At 34.8% G+C, this 18,526-nt stretch overlaps 1 protein-coding gene and 1 long non-coding RNA gene across 4 annotated transcripts in view; one reads left to right on the top strand and one right to left on the bottom strand.

Moving 5' to 3' along the window:
• ELP4 (elongator acetyltransferase complex subunit 4) overlaps positions 1-18,526 on the top strand; it is a 171,859-nt gene that overhangs the window by 102,010 nt on the left and 51,323 nt on the right. Inside the window, exon 10 of one of the 3 annotated variants that reach the window (XM_070428115.1) lies at positions 5,924-6,986. The exons of 1 other annotated variant lie outside the window; for it this stretch is intronic. In XM_070428115.1, the coding sequence (XP_070284216.1) occupies positions 5,924-5,971 (48 nt within the window). In that variant the 3' untranslated portion in view covers positions 5,972-6,986. Of the gene's footprint in view, positions 1-5,542; positions 5,892-5,923; positions 6,987-18,526 lie in introns of those variants that run through there. One more of the 3 variants, XM_070428116.1, reaches the window with a different exon arrangement.
• The window catches only part of LOC139018993 (uncharacterized), an 81,176-nt gene that overhangs the window by 28,047 nt on the left and 34,603 nt on the right, over positions 1-18,526 (bottom strand). The gene's annotated exons all lie outside the window — the stretch shown is intronic.

The following is an 18,526-nucleotide window of genomic DNA, read 5'->3' as shown; positions in this document are numbered from 1 at the left end:
AATGTTGGGTCATTGACCAGTCAAATATTACTACTTTTCCATGTACATTTTGCATCTTTAATATTGCAGTGGTTTCTTTGTACTGACTTTGTAGAAAAGTAAATATAGAACTTCATTTATGAGACAAAGTTATTTCAATGTAACCGATATCCACTTCTACTGAATAGGTTACAAAGTCTGAGTTAATGAGAAAGAGTGATTATAGTAACTTTCTATCCTCATCTATTTTGATTTTTTTTTCTTTTCTTTAAAGAAAATGCTGGCCCTGGAATTACTGTCTTTGGCCAATAAAATTCTTATTTGGTAATAACTTTATTTAAAAATATGAAAGCCATGTGGGTGATTATTATTTTCCACCTGAGATAATAATGCATTTACATGTGTAAGGCACTTGTATCATGGGGGACTTTACAGAAAGAATCAACTTTTAAGTATAGATATCTTTAGTGAATCTGTTTCCAACCGATGCACAACTATATGAGAATACGACTGTTATTTTGCTCAGCTAAAGCACGTTCTTGCATTGAAACCCTGCTAATGCCAATCATTTTGGAAACTACACACCATTCCATTAATCCTTCTAGCCATATTTATATCTCTGTACAGCTGTATGTTTGGTAGGCATGTACTCATCACCTGTGTTTATATGTTTGCTTTCCTTTCCTCTTCTGCTAATTAGTTGTTTAACATAGTTATATAACCTTGGGAATGTTACCTGTGGCACAACATTTTTTTAAAATATAGTTTTGTTGATTTCAGAGAGGAAGGGAGAGAGAAAGAGAGATAAGAACATCAATGGTGAGAGAGAATCATTGATTGGCTGCCTTCTGCATGCCCCCCACTGGGACCAAGCACGCAACCCGGGCATGTGCCATTGACCTGAATCGAACCCAGGACCCTTCAGTCCACAGGCCAACACTCTATCCACTGAGCCAAATCAACTAGGGCGTGCCTCACCTTTTTAATGTTTATTATTTGTCAGCCACAGTACTATCTGTCTAATTTCATTTATCTGTATGTTAATGTGAAGGAGAGGCCAAAGAGCAAATGTGTTTATTCATTTAATTCTCACCACAACTTTTAAGTTAGACATCATTATCATTTTTATTGATTAAGGTACTGAGATACAATGCCTGCCTTATTGCTCAGCCTTTTATAAAGATGAACCACGTATTCAAAGCTGGCCTGGTAAACTCCAGTTTGGAAGGACACCCGGTTAAAAATGTCAGACCATCAATGACTACTTATGCCCTTTTTCTTATTTAATTTCAAGTGTCAGTTTTCTTACACGCTACTGAACAAATGCCCTGTTGACTTTCAGTTCTTGATACTTAAGAAGTATTTGGTTGGCTGTCCTAAAAATAAATAAATAAAAGGAACACTTCAAACACCCAAATCTGTTGATAAGAATATGTAGGATATTACTGAAGTGTGTGGACTTCAGAGTCCGTTAGACCCAGCCCACCACTTGCTAGTTATGTTACTGAAAGCAAGTTATTTCACCTTTTCTTTTCATCTGTAAAATTTGGTCTGTAATATTAGCCTCATGAGATGGCTGTGAGGATAAACTGAGAAAATTATGTAAGTACCTGGTACACATAGTACGTATTAGTCACATAGTAAATAGTCACCATTACTAGTAGTACTTAAGGTCTCCTTTACTGAGCAGTTCAACTCATGCTTTCTTATTTGAGACCTTTCCAAAGTACTTCTGTGGCTCTTTAATGTTTGGTTTTCAGTCAGATACTCTGGAAATGATTTTAATTCAGAATACTGTTTAATACCTCCCCAAATGTCCTACATTTAGACTTAAGAAGTCTTAATATTAAAAAGCTGCTGCATCTTAAGTTGCATTTCAAGTATCTCAGTAAAGCAAGTTAGTGCAGATAATTTAACATCCAGTCATTTCCATTTATCTCTTTCTCAAAATACCTTTTTAGTTATGTACCTTATGAATTTAAAACATGCCGAAAGATGAATTTCTTAATATGTACATTATGTTTTCTGAGCCTGTTAATTCTTTGAGGAAATTAAGGGAAAAAATAATGAAGCCATGTTATACAGGTACTTAATTTTTTTAAATCTGTGGTAGTACTATGGTAATTAATGCTTATTTTATGCAAACTAGACTATATCTGTTAACGGACACATTACTGTCAAGAAAATATTACTTGTCTTAATTATCAGTAATGAAGCAGGGATAAGCTGCTCACTTAGATATAATATATCTAATGACCTTTTCAGTTAGAGGTTGTGATGAAAGGTATCAGTTTCACAAATTATGCTTCACTCAGCTTCTGGCCTTTGTGTAGATTAATGTTTTGCAGATGAGTTTTAAAGTCAGACATAAATTGTGTTTCATATTTAAAATTGATTTAGTGTCTTGCTCTTAGTACATCATTTTCTCATTTATAAACCCTCAATTTTATCTTCAAGCTTAAAAAAATAGTCCATTGTAAATTTAGGGCTGCTTTACTAACTGCCAGTGTTGTCTTAACCTTACCAAATAAAACAGCACATATATTTCCACTTGTTCAACCAAAAGACATGTTTGTTATTTCTGAATTTAGGACAATAAACACAATGTTTATAATGACAATTCTGAACTAGGAATATAAGTATTTCTAATACCATTTTCCCTGAAACTCTGAGATGACACAGAGCTAGTTATTTTGATAGAATTTATCCCTTAATCAGTCGTTTACTGAATAATAAATATCTTATCAGGGTATGGGAACATCATTCAAGAACTCAGAGATTTATGCAATAAGAAAATTCATAGCAAATGGAAAATTGCCCCATGTTCAAGTTACTAAGTAAGGATTTAAGTGTTGGGGGTTGATGCAACAAAGAAATGAAATGGAAAGTGATATTCTAATTTGTTAAGCCATGGAAACTTTTATCTCTCTAAAATATTTATTCAGAAGCCCAATTTAAAAATCTGACAAAATCAGAGCTGCTCTGCTTGAATGGAAAGGTTCCTACAATGGCTTAAAGGAACTCAGAGGGATCAAGGAGCAGTCTTGATACTGTGATGCGTACTTGAATTGTTCACAGAGCCCAAATAGTACAGCAGGAGGGAAGAGTATAGACATCCTTTACTACTCCTTCATTTTATAACTGTGAAGCACCTAAAATGTAATACAGATTAGCCAGCCAAGTTCACGTCAATAAGTGCTATGCTCTGAAATCTAAAATAAATATAGCACTTCCAGTAGTGGGATCTTTTCTTTACTCTTTGCTGCCCCACTACTGTGATAATGAATTTTGAAAACTCTTCAGAGAACAGTTTCTGAGTTGACCTGTCTTTCCGTTAAAAAAAAAAAAAGTAAGCCATAGATTTCCATTTCCAAGGACATAGTAAGTCCCACCTGTCCCAAAACATCTACCATTTACTTCTTATCCATTGCTCATATTAGAGTAGTGTGGGATGTTGGGTGCTGATTCTCCACTCTGCTTTGCTGAAGAGCAAGAGCAGGACAAGGTTAGCAAAAGAGGAATTTTCTTGTGCTATCCTTAAATTCTTCAATTCCTCAAAAGTATATTCATGCATAGAGTTGCCTGTGATTAGAACTCTCCATATAACAGCTCCTCCACCACCTACCAGTGTCATGTCAACCAAGCTAACTTTCATTTATTCCTCAGGCTACATCAAATGTCACTGCCCCCTTTGGGGCTTCTCTGATCCATCCCTTATTTGTTCTTTCATAGCATCCTTTACTTCAACATAGCGGTAACCATACTGCATTGCAATTACTTTTCTCATCTCCTTCTACATGCTCAGTTCCCTAAACACAGAGACCACAAATGTCTTGTTCATCATTGAATCCCATAGCCTAACAGAGTTTCTGACATGTGGCAAGTTCTCTATATTTATTAGGGAAGGAGCGGAGAGATCTAGACTCTATCCCCGCTCAAAGGATGTAACATGCTGATAAAAACTGGGTTCTTGTTGAGAAGCAGCCTTGGACTTCCATATGACTTTAGAAGAGTTATCTATCTCTGGGTCTTTGTTTCCCTTTCCAGTAGGATGATAATGCCTCTGTGCATAGCTTGTGTCTTCATCCTGCTGAAAACATAGGTGATGAAAGGCCTGGGGCCAGGCAGGAACCTGGTGGAGGGGACAATGGTGGGGCGGGGGGGCACATCTGTAATGCTCTCAACAATAAAGATTAAGAAAGAAAGTTTCCCTGTATCAGAGCTTTCTTCTCAGTTTCTGAAGTATAATGGAGGAGGAAGTTATGTTTTCCTTTGGATAGCAGATTAAGGAGTTGTCTCTTGGGAAATAATTTCTTTAAAATCATCTCACTTTTTCCTATGTCTCAAGAAGTTGAGTAATGCACCACCTCCTCCATTTACAAATAAGCCAATGTACTTTTAAGGTTGATGACATTCTTTAAATTAAATATATTTGTAGTTAGTCTTGGAAACTTTAGAATTTTATTTCTTTGTCTTATCCTTGAGAATTGTAGTTATACAATTCATAATTTAACATGTGCACAGTGTAGCCATGATGGAATTACTGTCTATAATTTAAAATGTCTGAATTTGTTTCTGTCAAAAATTAGGAATTTAAGTACAATTAATCAGTGCCCCTTCAAAAGCAGTACCACTCTTCCAGTTATTAATTATATTATTTTTGTATTGTCATGAGCAGCTAATGATGTGAATGGAGTGCGGAAGATGGGAGATGAGGTTAGAAGAGAATTATTCCACTCCGTTTTTTAGGAAGTTGGGACAGAGAAAGTTAAGTTCAAGAAGAAAAATCATGGAATTTCAAAAGTGATTCTACTACATATTAGGAAATGAACATTTTAAGGATTTTTTTGGGGGGAAATAAAGCATTCACGGCCAGAATAGTAGTTTATATTTAACAGAACTAAATGGTCACATTTTCAAGTAAAATACTCCCTGGCATTTGAACAGCTGTTATATCTACATCAGATTTGAATACTGTTGTTTAACCTTCCCAGCTGTAGCGGGGGCGGTTTGTTAGTTTAATTCAGTATAAAATATGCATAGCATACTTAAATTTGAAACTTTAAACACATATTTGTGTTAAATTGATAAATTTTGGTTCCCTAAGCCTATTTTAGATAAACCCTTTATCTCTGAGTTATTTATTATTCTCAACTATATGTTTGAAAATAGTTAAAATATATTTCCAGCCCAGGTCGGTGTAGCTCAGTTGGTTGAGCCTTGTCCTATGCACTGAAAGGTTGCTGGTTCAATTCCCAGTCAGGGCATGTACCCAGGTTGTGATTTTAGTCCCCAGTGAGGGTGTGTACAGGAGACAACTGATTGATGTTTCTATCTCACAAAAATGTTTCTCTCTCTCCCTCTCTTTCCCCCCTCTCTCTAAAATATCAATAAAAACATTTTTAAAATATTTTTCCAAATCCTTTTTATAATTTTGTATTGGGAATGAACAAAAAATATACATTTTGTGTACATATACTTGTAATAGCATTGCTGTATTCATACGAAAATTTAAATAATGTGTTCCTATGTTTCTTCCTATTTGATTCTCTAACTCTAACAGAATTTTCTTTGCTAATGCAATGATGGAAATGGAATGAGGACAAGGTGGTTGCTGTAAGAAGGCAAAATAAAAGACCAGTACTTCTCAATCTTACAAGACTAAGGTTAAAAGGGGTTAAGATCAAAATATATGTAATTATGTGGCATGTGAATATACTGTATAAAAATTTTGGTCTGCTAAACTGGAAAATATTGCTTGACAGTTGAAAGAGATAATTTTAGAAAAAATACACACAACTGCTCGTGGGTCTACACCACTCACACATGCTCGCACACATACCAGGTGTACCAGTTAATAATGCGGATTTTTTCAATAGATGGAGTTACACATATGTTGATATTTATGCGATTTGATATGTATGCTATTTTGTTGTATTTACAGCAAACTTCAAAACTTCATATGTCAAATTTTCTGAAGTTGTTAACATAGATATTTTTACGTTTAAAAATGTCGAATTTCGTACCCAAAAAAAAGAACATTTGCAGGAAGTTTTAATTCATAACTTTATTTTGAAGAAAAGTGCTGCTGGAAGTGATTGTATACTTTGGGAAGCTTATGGTGAACATGCTCTGTCTCAAGATACTTGTGAACGCTGGTTTAAACGCTTTAAAAGTGATGATTTCGATGTGAAAGACAAAGAACGTCCAGGTCAACCAAAAAAGTTTGAAGACCAACAATTACAAGCATTATTGGATGAAGATGCTTGTCAAACTCAAAAACAACTTGCAGAAAGATTAAACATTGCTCAGCAAACAATTTCCGATCGTTTACAAGCACTGAGAAAGATTTTAAAGGAAGGAGAATGGGTGCCACATCAACTGAACGAAAGACAAATGGCAAACCGAAAAGTCATCAGTAAAATGTTGCTTCAACAGCACGAAAGTTTTTTTTGCATTGAATTGTGACTGGCAATGAAAAGTGGATTTATTTTGAGAATTCCAAATGCACAAAATCATGGGTTGATCCAGGTCAACCATCAACATCGACTGCAAGGCCAAATCGCTTTGGAAAGAAGATAATGCTCTGCGTTTGGTGGGATCAGGAAGGTGAAACAGTTAATACTGATCGCTACCAACAACAAATAATCAATTTGAACCATGCTTTGATCTTGAAACGACCAAAATGTGCCAGAAGACATGGCAAAGTAATTTTGCTTCATGATAATGCACCATCACACACTTCAAAACCAGTTAAAGACACGTTAAAAGATCTTGCCTGGGAAGTATGAACCCACCCGCTGTATTCACCAGACCTTGCTCCTTCAGATTACCAGTTGTTCCTATCGATGGCACACACACTTTCTGAGCAGCACTTCAAAACATACGAAGAAGTGGAAAATTGGGTCTCTGAATGGTTTGCCTCAAAACAAGAAAAGTTCTATTGGGATGGTATCCACAAATTACCTGAAAGATAATGTGTAGCTAGTGATGGACATTACTTTGAATAAAGCACTTTTGATGTTTCTCTTGAAATTATCATGTTTTCTTTTATTACAAAATTTGCATTATTAACCAGTACCTGGTATACAGATAAATACAAGAAGAGTTATAGATTCATCTATATGTTGTATATGTACTATATACATACATATATTCTTAGCTTTATTTTCTGGAGAGCTTGGAAGCAATAAAAACCTAAGGAATTCTCCAAGTACCCAGACATTGGTTTCTAGGTATCATTTACCACAAATTTAAAAAAAAGAAAAAGTGAGGGAAGAAAGGCTTTGGCAAAATAGCTGATTATGGGGCTGGGGCACAGAAAGTATAGCAGTAAAATTGAAATCCATGAGTCTATACTGAGACAGATGGATGGATAGATAGATAGATAGATAGATAGATAGATAGATAGATAGATAGATAGATGAAAAGAGAAACCTCTTTCTTACCGAATACCAACGAATAAACTAGAGGAATAATGAAATAGAAAATCATCATTTGACAATCATAGTTGTATTCAGTTCAGACAGGAATTGTCAATGGAGGCTAAAGTGGCTGATGGATTGTTGAGGAATAGGATATTGATAGAATCTCTAAGTATTTCCAAACTACTAGTCAGTTACAAAGGGAAGAATTATGACTTTACAGTACAAAAACCTGATTAACAACTTGAGCAAGTGATCAGTTCACATCACAAGTGGACTCAGGTCACGTGGGGCACATCACCTTGATGAGACACTAAAAGAGCAGAGTCTCATATTAGTGGTTTCCCTGTGCAAAAAGCATAATAATTAGACAAAAAGGAGTCTCAGAAGTTTGTCTCCTCAATGTCTTTGGCTGTGGTTATCCAGCTAGGTTACCCTAGAGCAAGCTGTGACATCTCTGGTGGTAAATATTGGTTTATTGTTTAAGGAAATCAAAGTGTTTTCTGATTGAAAAAGAATGAGTACAATTGCTTTTTTAATCTCAGTTAATATACCCTCTCCTAAAATTATTCTCAACTTATTTGATACTGAAGGCCAAGAATGTGGGGTGAAATGGAAATGATATGAAACAGCTAAATATACCACCTTTTTATATATTTATCCACAAACTTAAGATTCAGGATATTATATGTAATCACATATCCAGCACTCTTACTTAAGCTAAAGCACACTTCTGAAACCTGATAGGAACAATACTGTAAAGCTTAATTATATTTTTATGGCCCATGCCATCTGTGTGTTTGTTCTACTTACAACAGTAATAGAGTATTCAAAAAAACAATACATTTAGTTTGAGGCAAATTATCTCTTAACATTTAAGATCCTGTTCTTGTGTTGTAGATTTTTGTATCTGTTTGAAATAGAAAAACTTCTCAGCTACTTAAAAACCATATGTGGTTGATGCAAACAGAAGACACAATACTGTTTTTGTTTCTTAAACAAATTCTAATTTAGATGAAAGAAAGCACTATAATTGTTTAATATACAATGATATATGACATAAAGTTTATTTTCTGATACCTAAAAATTAAGACTGTCGAAGTCATCATATGATGTGCTTATATTTAATTTATCTGGAAACTATAGACTTAAAAATTATTGCTATACAGACTTGAAATATGCAGATTCAGAATCTATTTGACATTTTAATCATTTCTCAAAAACAATATTACAGATGTTAAATTTCTCTATAATCATAGTGTAGTTATTATATTTCTTAATAAGTAATAATGTGGCTATGTCATTTTTTAATTTCATTTTTTCAAAGGAAAAAATAGGGTACCATTATGAAAATATTTAGTAATTTCTCTAAAGGTAAGAGATAGGTATTAAATTAATCTTTGTGGTGTTTAAACCTTACATATGTTTGACACCCTACATTTTAAATTTTCTGAATGATGTATTTCTTTATGTAACATAATATTTAATACCAATATACATAATTTCATGTATATACCAGTACAGGTATGAAATAAACCTTATAAGTCATGTTAGTAGGAATACTGTCTAATATCCTTGATATTCAACTGAAGATATCAACTGGTCAAAGTCTTCATTTTAGCAGGTATAATCTATTGAAAATAAGCTTTTAAATACAACAAATATTGAATCATCTTTTAAGTCGTAAATGTGAGAGTTTTAATGGACTCACTATTAAACTTCCCTTTATTCTGTAGAAAGTTTCTTCTACAGTGTATCTGTTTGAAATAGATATACTGTATTTTATTTATTCTATGATTCATATATTTGTATTTTATTTATTCTATGTATTTTATTTTATTTTGTATATTATTTATTCTATGATTCATATATGCCATATAATTTCATGGTAAAAATTCATCAATTCTACTTTGATAGTTGATACTTTCTTTAAATTATATTAAATCTGTATGAGTTTCTTATTGCTGCTGTACCAAATAAGCATAAATTTTATGATTTAAAATAACCCGAATTTATGTTACAGTTTTAGAGATCAGAAGTCCAAAGTCAGTCTTAATAGAATAAAACTCAAAGTATCTGTAAGGCTAGTTTCTTCTGAAGGCTCTGGAGGAGAATCCATATCTTGCCTTTACCAGTTCTAGAGACTGCCAGCTTTCCTTGGCTTCTGGGTGATCACTCCAGCCTCTACTTCCATCATCACATCACCTTCTCTCTGAATTTGACACTTCTGCCTTCCTCTCATAAGGATTCTTGTGATTACATCGGGTCCAGGACCATCTCCTAGTCTCAGGATCCTTAACTTAATCCCATCTGAAAAGTCCCTTTCACCCTCCATAACATATTCACAAGTTCTAGGGATTAAGGACATGGGCATCTTGCAGGTAGGCAAGGGCATTATACAGCTTACCACATATCCTTTTATTGTTTAGTTTCAGTTCCTTAAAATGGCATTGTTCTCTTTTGCCACAAGGTCTTTACACTTGATTCTGAGTCTTCCTAGAATACCTTTTCCATTCTCCACCCCACTGCCCCCCATTCTCCACCTAGATAATGCTTTCTGGGGCTCCAGAATAATTTCTCCCACAGGGAAGCCTTCCACAACCTCTCTCACTAAATTTCTCCTCTTATATATCCTCAAGGCACCATGTACTTCTTCACAGCACTTATTGGTTCATTATTTTTATATTTACTGGTAAATTCTTTAAAGTTTTTCACCCACTATACTTTATAAACTCTGTAAGGACAGACACCATGAGTTTGTCATTTATTTATTTTCTTTATCTTTGTAGTCCCATCACCTATTGAGTACATAAATGTGAAAAGGAATGCATAGTCTTGTGCATTTCATATTAGATTTACTTTCTAAATATTTTGTGAGGGTTTTATTTCTAACTGTTGTGAATGGGATTCTTTTTTTTTGTTTCAGTACATTTTTGTATTGATGCTTAAATGTTGATCTTGTGTACATCCACTTTATTGAGTCATCGCACTAATGCTAATAGTTTCTCACTTCAGTGAAAAACTATTCACCTATAAAATCCAAGTGGATGATCATGTTCTCTACAAATAATGATCATTTGTCTCTCCCTTTCTGTTATTTATACATTGTATTTCTTTTTGCTATCCAATTGCATTGTTCAGGACTCACAGTATAAGTTAAATTTGCTGGTGAAATCTTTGTTCCTGTATTTTGTTTTACCATTAAAAGAATAACTTCGTTTCAGATATTTGGTAGATCTTATTTTTTAGTTAAAAGATGCTTTTATCTATTTTCTAGTTTATAAAGAGACATTGAGTGTTTTTTCTGATTTTATTTTTGTTCTTCAGTCTTTTAACGTAGTAAATTCCTATTTGTATATTAAAAGTTTAGCAGTGTGCACTTCAAGACATAATTTTAAAAGCCAGTTCTCAGTTATCTACATGTGTGTATTAACCACATTTCAGTTTATCTGCAATGAAGATTTCAAATTTTCATTGACAATGTCATATAATTTTCTTAACTAAGAACCTCTTCATATAAATATCTTGTAAGGGATTCAAAATAGTGAAACTCATAGAAGCAGATAATAGAATGGTGCTTGCGAGAATCCAGGGAGTGGGAGAAGTGGGGAATTGTAGCTCAGTGGATATAAAGTTTCTGGTATACAAGATGAATAAGTTATATATTCAGGATAGATTGCATATTAAGTGTTCTTACCACCAAAAAATAAATAAACATGAAAGAACACAAGGAAATTTTTGGAGGTGATGGGTATGTTTAGTGCTTGATTGTGGTGATGGTATCATGGGAATATGCATATATATAAACTTACCAAGATGTATATAGTGTTCAGCAAAAGTAGGCTTATTGCCCTAGCTGGTTTTTCTCAGTGGATAGTGTGTCGGCCTGAGGACTGAAGGGTCCCAGGTTTGATTCTGATCAAGGGCACATGCCCCAGATTCATGCTCAATCCCCAGTGGGAGGCATGCAAGAGGCAGCCAATCAATGATTCTCTCTCACCATTGATGTTTCTATATCTCTCTCCCTCTCCCTTCCTCTCTGAAATCAATAAAAATACATTTTTTAAGTAGGCCTATAATTGTTTATTCTTATATTATTACTTATTAATTATTGTATTCTTTTCCATATGAACTATTGTAAATCTACTTTTGCCCCACCCTATACATTAAATGTGTGCATTTTTTGTACATCAGTTATGTCTCAATAAAGCTAAGTAAATAGAACACTCATTTACTATAATCTGGCTGGATCTAGAAGAGAAAAGCTACCAATTCATTCAAGTAAAGGTGAGAGACAACAAATTTATAAACTGGTGCTTTTTTAAGCTCTGGTTTTGAACTCAATACAATGCCCTCAGAAATGCTCATTTTTGCCAGCAGTGGGAAAGCCACAACAAAAAATAATGCTGAAGTGTATTCTGAATCAAATATACTTTTTTCTTTAAGCTGCTCTTTTAGATTAACCATGCCTAAGATCTAACTCAACTTTGTGAAAGGTTTCCTTCATTAATTGATTTTATTAAATTTCCTACTGTGTGTGCAACAATTCTCCTATCTATACATCCTTACCATTGACTATTTTTAGTTTTTGAGTCAAAATAATTTGAGCAAAAGAGTATAAAACTTAAAATAGACAATTGCTGGTATGAGATTCACGTGTTCTTAACAGGAAAACATTATGCATACCTAATTTGGTTCCAGTTAGGAATAAGATGATCAAAAACTGTTAGAAACTAGATGACAAATTCCTTTGCCCAGTATTTTCAATCCAAAGGTCTCTACCTTTGAGGAAAATCTTTGAGCCTGGCCAGAGTGGCTCAGTGATTGAGTGTTGACCTATGAACCAGGAGGTCATGGTTTGATTCCTGGTAGGGCACATGGGCTTGATCCCCAGTAAGGTGTGTGCAGGAGGCAGCCAACCAATGATTCTCTCTCATTATTGGTGTTTCTATTTCTCTCTCCCTCTCCCTTCCTCTCTGAAATCAATAAGAATATCTTAAAAAGAAAAGAAAAGCTTTAGAGGCCAATTAAGTGTATGCTCAGAACTGGAAATTGCCTCCAGAAAATGTAACATCTACTGAAAGAACCAAGTAAAGTGTTATGAGTTAACTGCCTGTTACATGCAAACAACTGATACTCAAACTCTCTAAATATGATCCTTGTCTCCAAGAAGGAGTGCATTTCAGACATAGATGTTAGTCCCAGCCTTGCCACTCACTGTCTGATTTTTTCCTCATCTTGAGTAAAACGTGATAATGATGAGTATACCTACTCTGTTCTAAGGATGAAATGATAAAATACATGTGAATTGTCCAGTACAATAATTGGCACATCTTAAATCCTAAGTTACAACAATAACTATCATTGTTACTGCAATCTAGTTTGGAAAGCAAAATTTACACACAAAATAAGTCAAATATCATCTTAAGATAATAATAGGTTAAATTATTAGTTGTTTCTATGTACAAAGAATACTATAAGAAAGAAGCCTTCTCTGATTATACTACATAAATAATGTACATGTGCACACTCCCTCAGCCTTCCTTATACTTATCACAATCTTTGTTAGTAGGTTCTTATCTTTCCCACTACACTGTAAGCTCTTTTAGTGCATGGGCCATGTTTCTCTCATAAATTTCTTGCAGTCCCAGTACCTGATGCAGAGTAGGGACTCACTAAATATTTGTTGAATGTATGACTTAAAGAGAATAAATTATTGTTGGCCAGCATTAGCAAAGCAGCATTGTGGAGAAGATGACATTTGAAATGGATCTTGAAAAATGAGTAGGATTTGGGTGGACAGTGTGAAAAATGCATTTCAGGTTAATAGGCATGAAATAACTGAAACACAATGAGTAGACAGACACAGTAAGAAAGGAGCCATTTAATTTTAGGTAAAAAGAGATCATTAAAATAAGCTTTTCACACCTCTTCATTTTACAGATAAGAAAAATAAGACCCAGACAGTGACAGAATCTATATCTTTTCTATATCATGTAACTAACAGAGCTTAATAGGGCAGCCTAGAACCTGTGACTTTGGACTATCAGTTCGATGAAAGAGGAACTAGATGGAGGTAACTATAAGCAAGAAGTCTATTTAGGAAACAATTGCGGTAATCGAAGCCCAAAGTGATAAGGGAACAAGCAATAGAGCAAGAAGAGTCGTATGTTATGTTTTATTATACTCTTACATTGAATATGAATGTTTATGGTTAGAGTAAACATGAACCAAGTAGAAAACTGGCAAGGGCAGATACAGCACTCTGGGATATTACACTCGAACCATACGTAAATATAAAAAGCAAGATGTACTTTTTAAAAAAAGATATTCTTTATGAGAAAGAAAACAGATTCCACTATACCTAGGGATAATCACAAACTTTATCTGGGATACTTTTGAAAATGAAGGCACTGTGTGTACCATGTGGGAAATGTTAGGTGCCCTCATAACAAATCATACACAGAATAACTATAGGCAAATAAACCTTTCAAAAGTAGGCTGACAGCTTCTGACAGCAATATACTAGTAAAGCCATCTTTCAGAGCCAGTAATTCAGGCAGGCCCATCTGAGTCATTTCCTCTATAAAATGTCTTTAGTGGAAATACAAGAAAAAGCACCAGTGAACTAATAATTATCTCCTCTTTGTCATCAAGGTGGCCTAGGTTAGTTAAATGCCACCTTGAAATTAATTGCATCTCATTTTATCTACCTGGAATGATTCTGTTATCCTTTTCTTAAACTATAGCACATTTGTATGTGACCTGTTTTTCTTTTATATGTACGGATCCAGAACATCAATGTGATGATAAAGATAAGTATGTAGCTCAAAATTATTCTGTACTCTCTCTATAATTTTTTAAATCAAATATTTTGACTGAATCAACCACATCAGTCATTTATTTAATAGACTGGTAGCTATAACTTTGGTCTTTATTATTTTCTTTCTCTTCGCTTTAATAAAAAAAAAAACACATAATGAATTAAATCATAAACCTACAAATTAAAAACTGCCTCATATTGCAAATTCATATTAATGATGCAGCTGATGAAAATAAGTATCCATAACCTAAAGATGCACAGTGCTAGGGACAAAGGTGGCATTTTACATTTTTATTAACACTTGTAATTTTCTCCTGCTTGATTTCTTTTAGGCCAAGCCCAATTTCTTCTTAGCCATGGGTCAGTGAGCTCATGCTGATTCTCATATGACGGATGGCTTGATTTTGCAAAGATATCACTAACTACCAATACCTAGGTCTAGCTGCCATCATCATGAACAACCTAGAATAATAGAAAAGTATGAATTTGAATGTATTATTGCCTTTAATTTCACTAACTAGCATTCCTGGGCACCATCAGAATTGTGTGTATCTGTGAAAGAGTAATTTAAACTTTATTAATGTGGTAGTAACAAAATAGCATAAAACAAGCAAAATAGTATTCTATTTGTCATCTTTCCCTGTTAAATGTCATAGGAAAAAAACCATACACTTTAAATGGTAAAATTTTGTATTTAGTATATGTAAATGTAAATTTAAGAACAAGTGGATTTCACGAGAATATGATACATGTCTGCTTTAATAGCTGTTCTACATCCTCCCAAATGAAAACAATATTATATTAATAAATCATAAGGGGCTTCTATTAGCTTGATAAATAAGTGCATTTAAAACACAAGTTAGAAAAGGATTTGTTTAAATACTTTAAATAAGTCTTTATCATACTACTCTAGTGATGTCAAATACAACCTTCATTCTGAAGATTTTAGTTAGAGATTTAATCTTTGAAAATATTAATAACAGCTTACAGCAGGTAAGCTATAAAATAATACTGGATGCTGTCTATTTAGTTTCTGGTTGAAAAAGCACAGCAGTACTTTAGTTCATTACCTTTGAAAAAACCAGTAACAAGATAATACAGCTGCCTCTGATTAAGATGTAAATTCTTTCTAATTAGAATGTAAATTCTTACATTTAAATGAAGACATCAATTGTCAGGATGCCATATGATATCTTATTCCACCTTGCCTGAATGAAGCCCTCACTGCTCATCTATGGCACTAAAATAGTTTTGCAATCCCTTTGTTCTCTGATTCTTGTAATATTCTCTCTTCATGTTCCCTTTTCACATTGCTTTTGTTTATTTTCCCCCTTGCATCTGATATTGCTGTGCCTTGGGATTTTGCAGAAATTTGGAATGAAAATTGAGTTCAGTCAGTGCCAGTATTTGCTTGTGCCTCAATTACTTCTGCTGAATTTTCCTCAATGCAAATCAGGCAGGTTGCATAAAGTGGTGCATGTATTTGAAATAATTAATTTTCCGTAAAATGATGGATCAAATCCAATCAACCTTTATGAAATCTAAATAATAGAATAGAGAATTAGAAATTAATTAACATTTTGTGTTGTTAATACTGTATAGTATAAACTAGCAATAGTAAGTTTTACTGTTGATTCTAACTTTGTCTTTATTAAATGTTGATGAAAACCTGCCTCAATCATTTCTTGCCAGAATTATGCTAACAAGGAATCCTATATCAATAACGTTAAAGCAAAGGTTTCTAAGATTATATAAATTATTAACCAGTGAGTTGAATTATGTGTGCTTCTTTCCACAGAGCAATAGTCAAAGTTTTATCTTGAATAATGTACACTAATTTATAGAAATCTACTGTTATATTGGATAGGCCATGAGCCTTTGAGCATAGCATTGTACCTTTATTTTCTATCCTGTTTCTTCAACCAAAAGAGGTATAAGTTTAGAAATGAACCAACTTAACCAATCTTACAGTGCTAGAACTTGAAAGAATGCCTTACAGATAGAAGGGGGCCTCCATAGTCTTTTTTTAAAAAGTATTATTATAAAATTTCAAACATATACAAAAGTAAAGACTAGTATAATGAATGCCTGTGTACCCATCAGCCATCATCAATCATCAAGGAGCTAACAGGGAAGCAAAACATACAACCTGAAATAATAATAACATGCAAGTAATCCTATATAATAAAAGCCCAACAACCAAACAGCGGAACTACCAGAAAGACTGGTCAACCAGTTGCTATGATGTGCACTGACCACCAGGGGGCAGATGCTCAACATAGGAGCAGTGCTCTCCCACAGCGGGAGCAGCCACTCAGAGGGCAGGTCCATAGCCGCTAGGCTGGGTGGGATGAGCAGCTCTCCCACAGCAGGCCGATCCCCACATGCCACACCCCCCACCAGTGCACGAATCCTGTGCACTGGGCTTCTAGTAGAGAATAATGTGTAATTATAGAAGCTAAACTGCAGTTAGAGAATATGAGTGCTGTGGATAGTAAGAGAAAATTAATTTGTGCTGAATAAGCAGAGAAGAGAAAGAGCATTCCAGGTGGGGCAGAGATGCCATAGAGAAGATTTAGCAGTGAGCAGAATCTGTTGATAGTATAGTTGATCATATGGCATGATTAGAGTTTAGTGTTTTTATATATATTTAAGTAGTTAACTTTGGTAAGATGAAGGGATTTGAGAGCCAGGCAATACATTTTAGTATTAACTAGTCAAAGAAGTATTTTAGGCTTTAGAGTGACAGCATCAAACATACCTTTTTTTTTTTTTTTTACTTTTTTTAAAAATAGATTTTTATTGATTTCAGAGAGGAAGGGAAAGGGAGAAAGAGATAGAAACATCAATGATGAGAGAGAATCATTGATCAGCTGCCTCCTGTATGCCCCACACTGGATGGGGATCAAGACCACAATCAGAGCATATGGCCTGATCAGGAATTGAACTGTGACCTCCTGGTTCATAGGTCAACGCTCAACCACTGAGCCATGCCAGCAGGCTGAAAAATACCTTGTCTTTGTACAAACAAAAATCTCATCTGTTGTAATTAACACTTGGAGTGGGGGAAACGAGTTAAGTCGGCTCGCGTGAATTGCGCGTACTCCGCGGGAGCCGTCTTAACTCGGTTCATATAGATTTGCGGTGGAGTGCGGGAAACGTGTAAACTCGGGCCGATTGTAACTGCGTATTACCAAATATTTGTTTGTTTGCCGTTCACAAAGATACCTACCTGCGTATGCGAACCGTTTCATTCCCATTGGGGTAATAGGTATCATAAAAATCCCTGATTTTGCGCGGGAAACCTAAATAATTGCCCGCGCCATCTTATATTTTGGCGGGAAATTCACCCCACACCGGAGTGTTAAAATTCTTTCCTAGTCTCTGATCATGTGCACAAATAGGACATTTCTAGTGACTAAAGAATAAATTGTAAAGAAATATTTTGTCTCTGACCAGCTAATTAAAAATGAATGTTAGTAATAAATCTGTAATGTTACATTTTACTATATTACATGTTACTTGACTTTTATGTCCACATAATCAAGAGAAATATCATTTTTGTTATTCATACGATCATTTGAAAGTTTTTTTGAAACCATAATATATTTGTTTTTGCACAATTATAAATTTGTAGTATTATTTACATACAGTGTTAGTCTCTCATTGCTGCTGTAACTAATTACCACAGACTTTGTGGTTTAAACAATACACATTTGTCTTACAGTGCTGGAGGACAAAAATCAAAAAGTCTTATGGGGCTAAAATCGAGGGGTCAGCAGGGCTGAGTTCCTTCTGGAGACTAGAGGAGGATCCCTTTTCTTGCCTTTCCCAACTTCTAGATGCAACCTGCATTCCTTGGCTGGTGACCCCATTCTTCATCTTCAGAACCAGCAATGTTAGGCTGAGTCCTTGTTAAACTTCCACCTCTCAGGTTATCTCTCTCTTTTTTAAATATATGTATATTTTTTTATTTTGGCAGTATTACAGATATCCCCTATCCGCACCCACCCCCACCCCGTTTTGCTCCCCTTTACCCAGCCCCTTCCCCACCCCAGGTCTTCACCACACTATTGTCTGTGTCCACAGGATGGATATATATACCCAGTGACCAAACAGCGGAACGACCAGTACAACTGGTCAACCAGTCACTATGACACTCACTGACCACCAAGGGGCAGACGCTCAACACAGGCACTGCCCCCTGGTTGTCAGTGTGCCCCCACAGTAGGAGTGTCGCTCTGCTGACCAGGATTAGCAGCGCTCCCACAGTGGGAGCAGCCGCTCAGAGGGCAGGTCC

This window comes from Myotis yumanensis, unplaced genomic scaffold, assembly GCF_028538775.1.
Source record: "Myotis yumanensis isolate MYYU_CA2020_CCGP unplaced genomic scaffold, mMyoYum1.0.hap1 SCAF_10, whole genome shotgun sequence".
NCBI classification, from domain to species: domain Eukaryota; kingdom Metazoa; phylum Chordata; class Mammalia; order Chiroptera; family Vespertilionidae; genus Myotis; species Myotis yumanensis.
The sequence above is the reverse complement of the archived record's forward strand: the minus strand, read 5'-3'. Positions and strand labels throughout refer to the sequence as shown.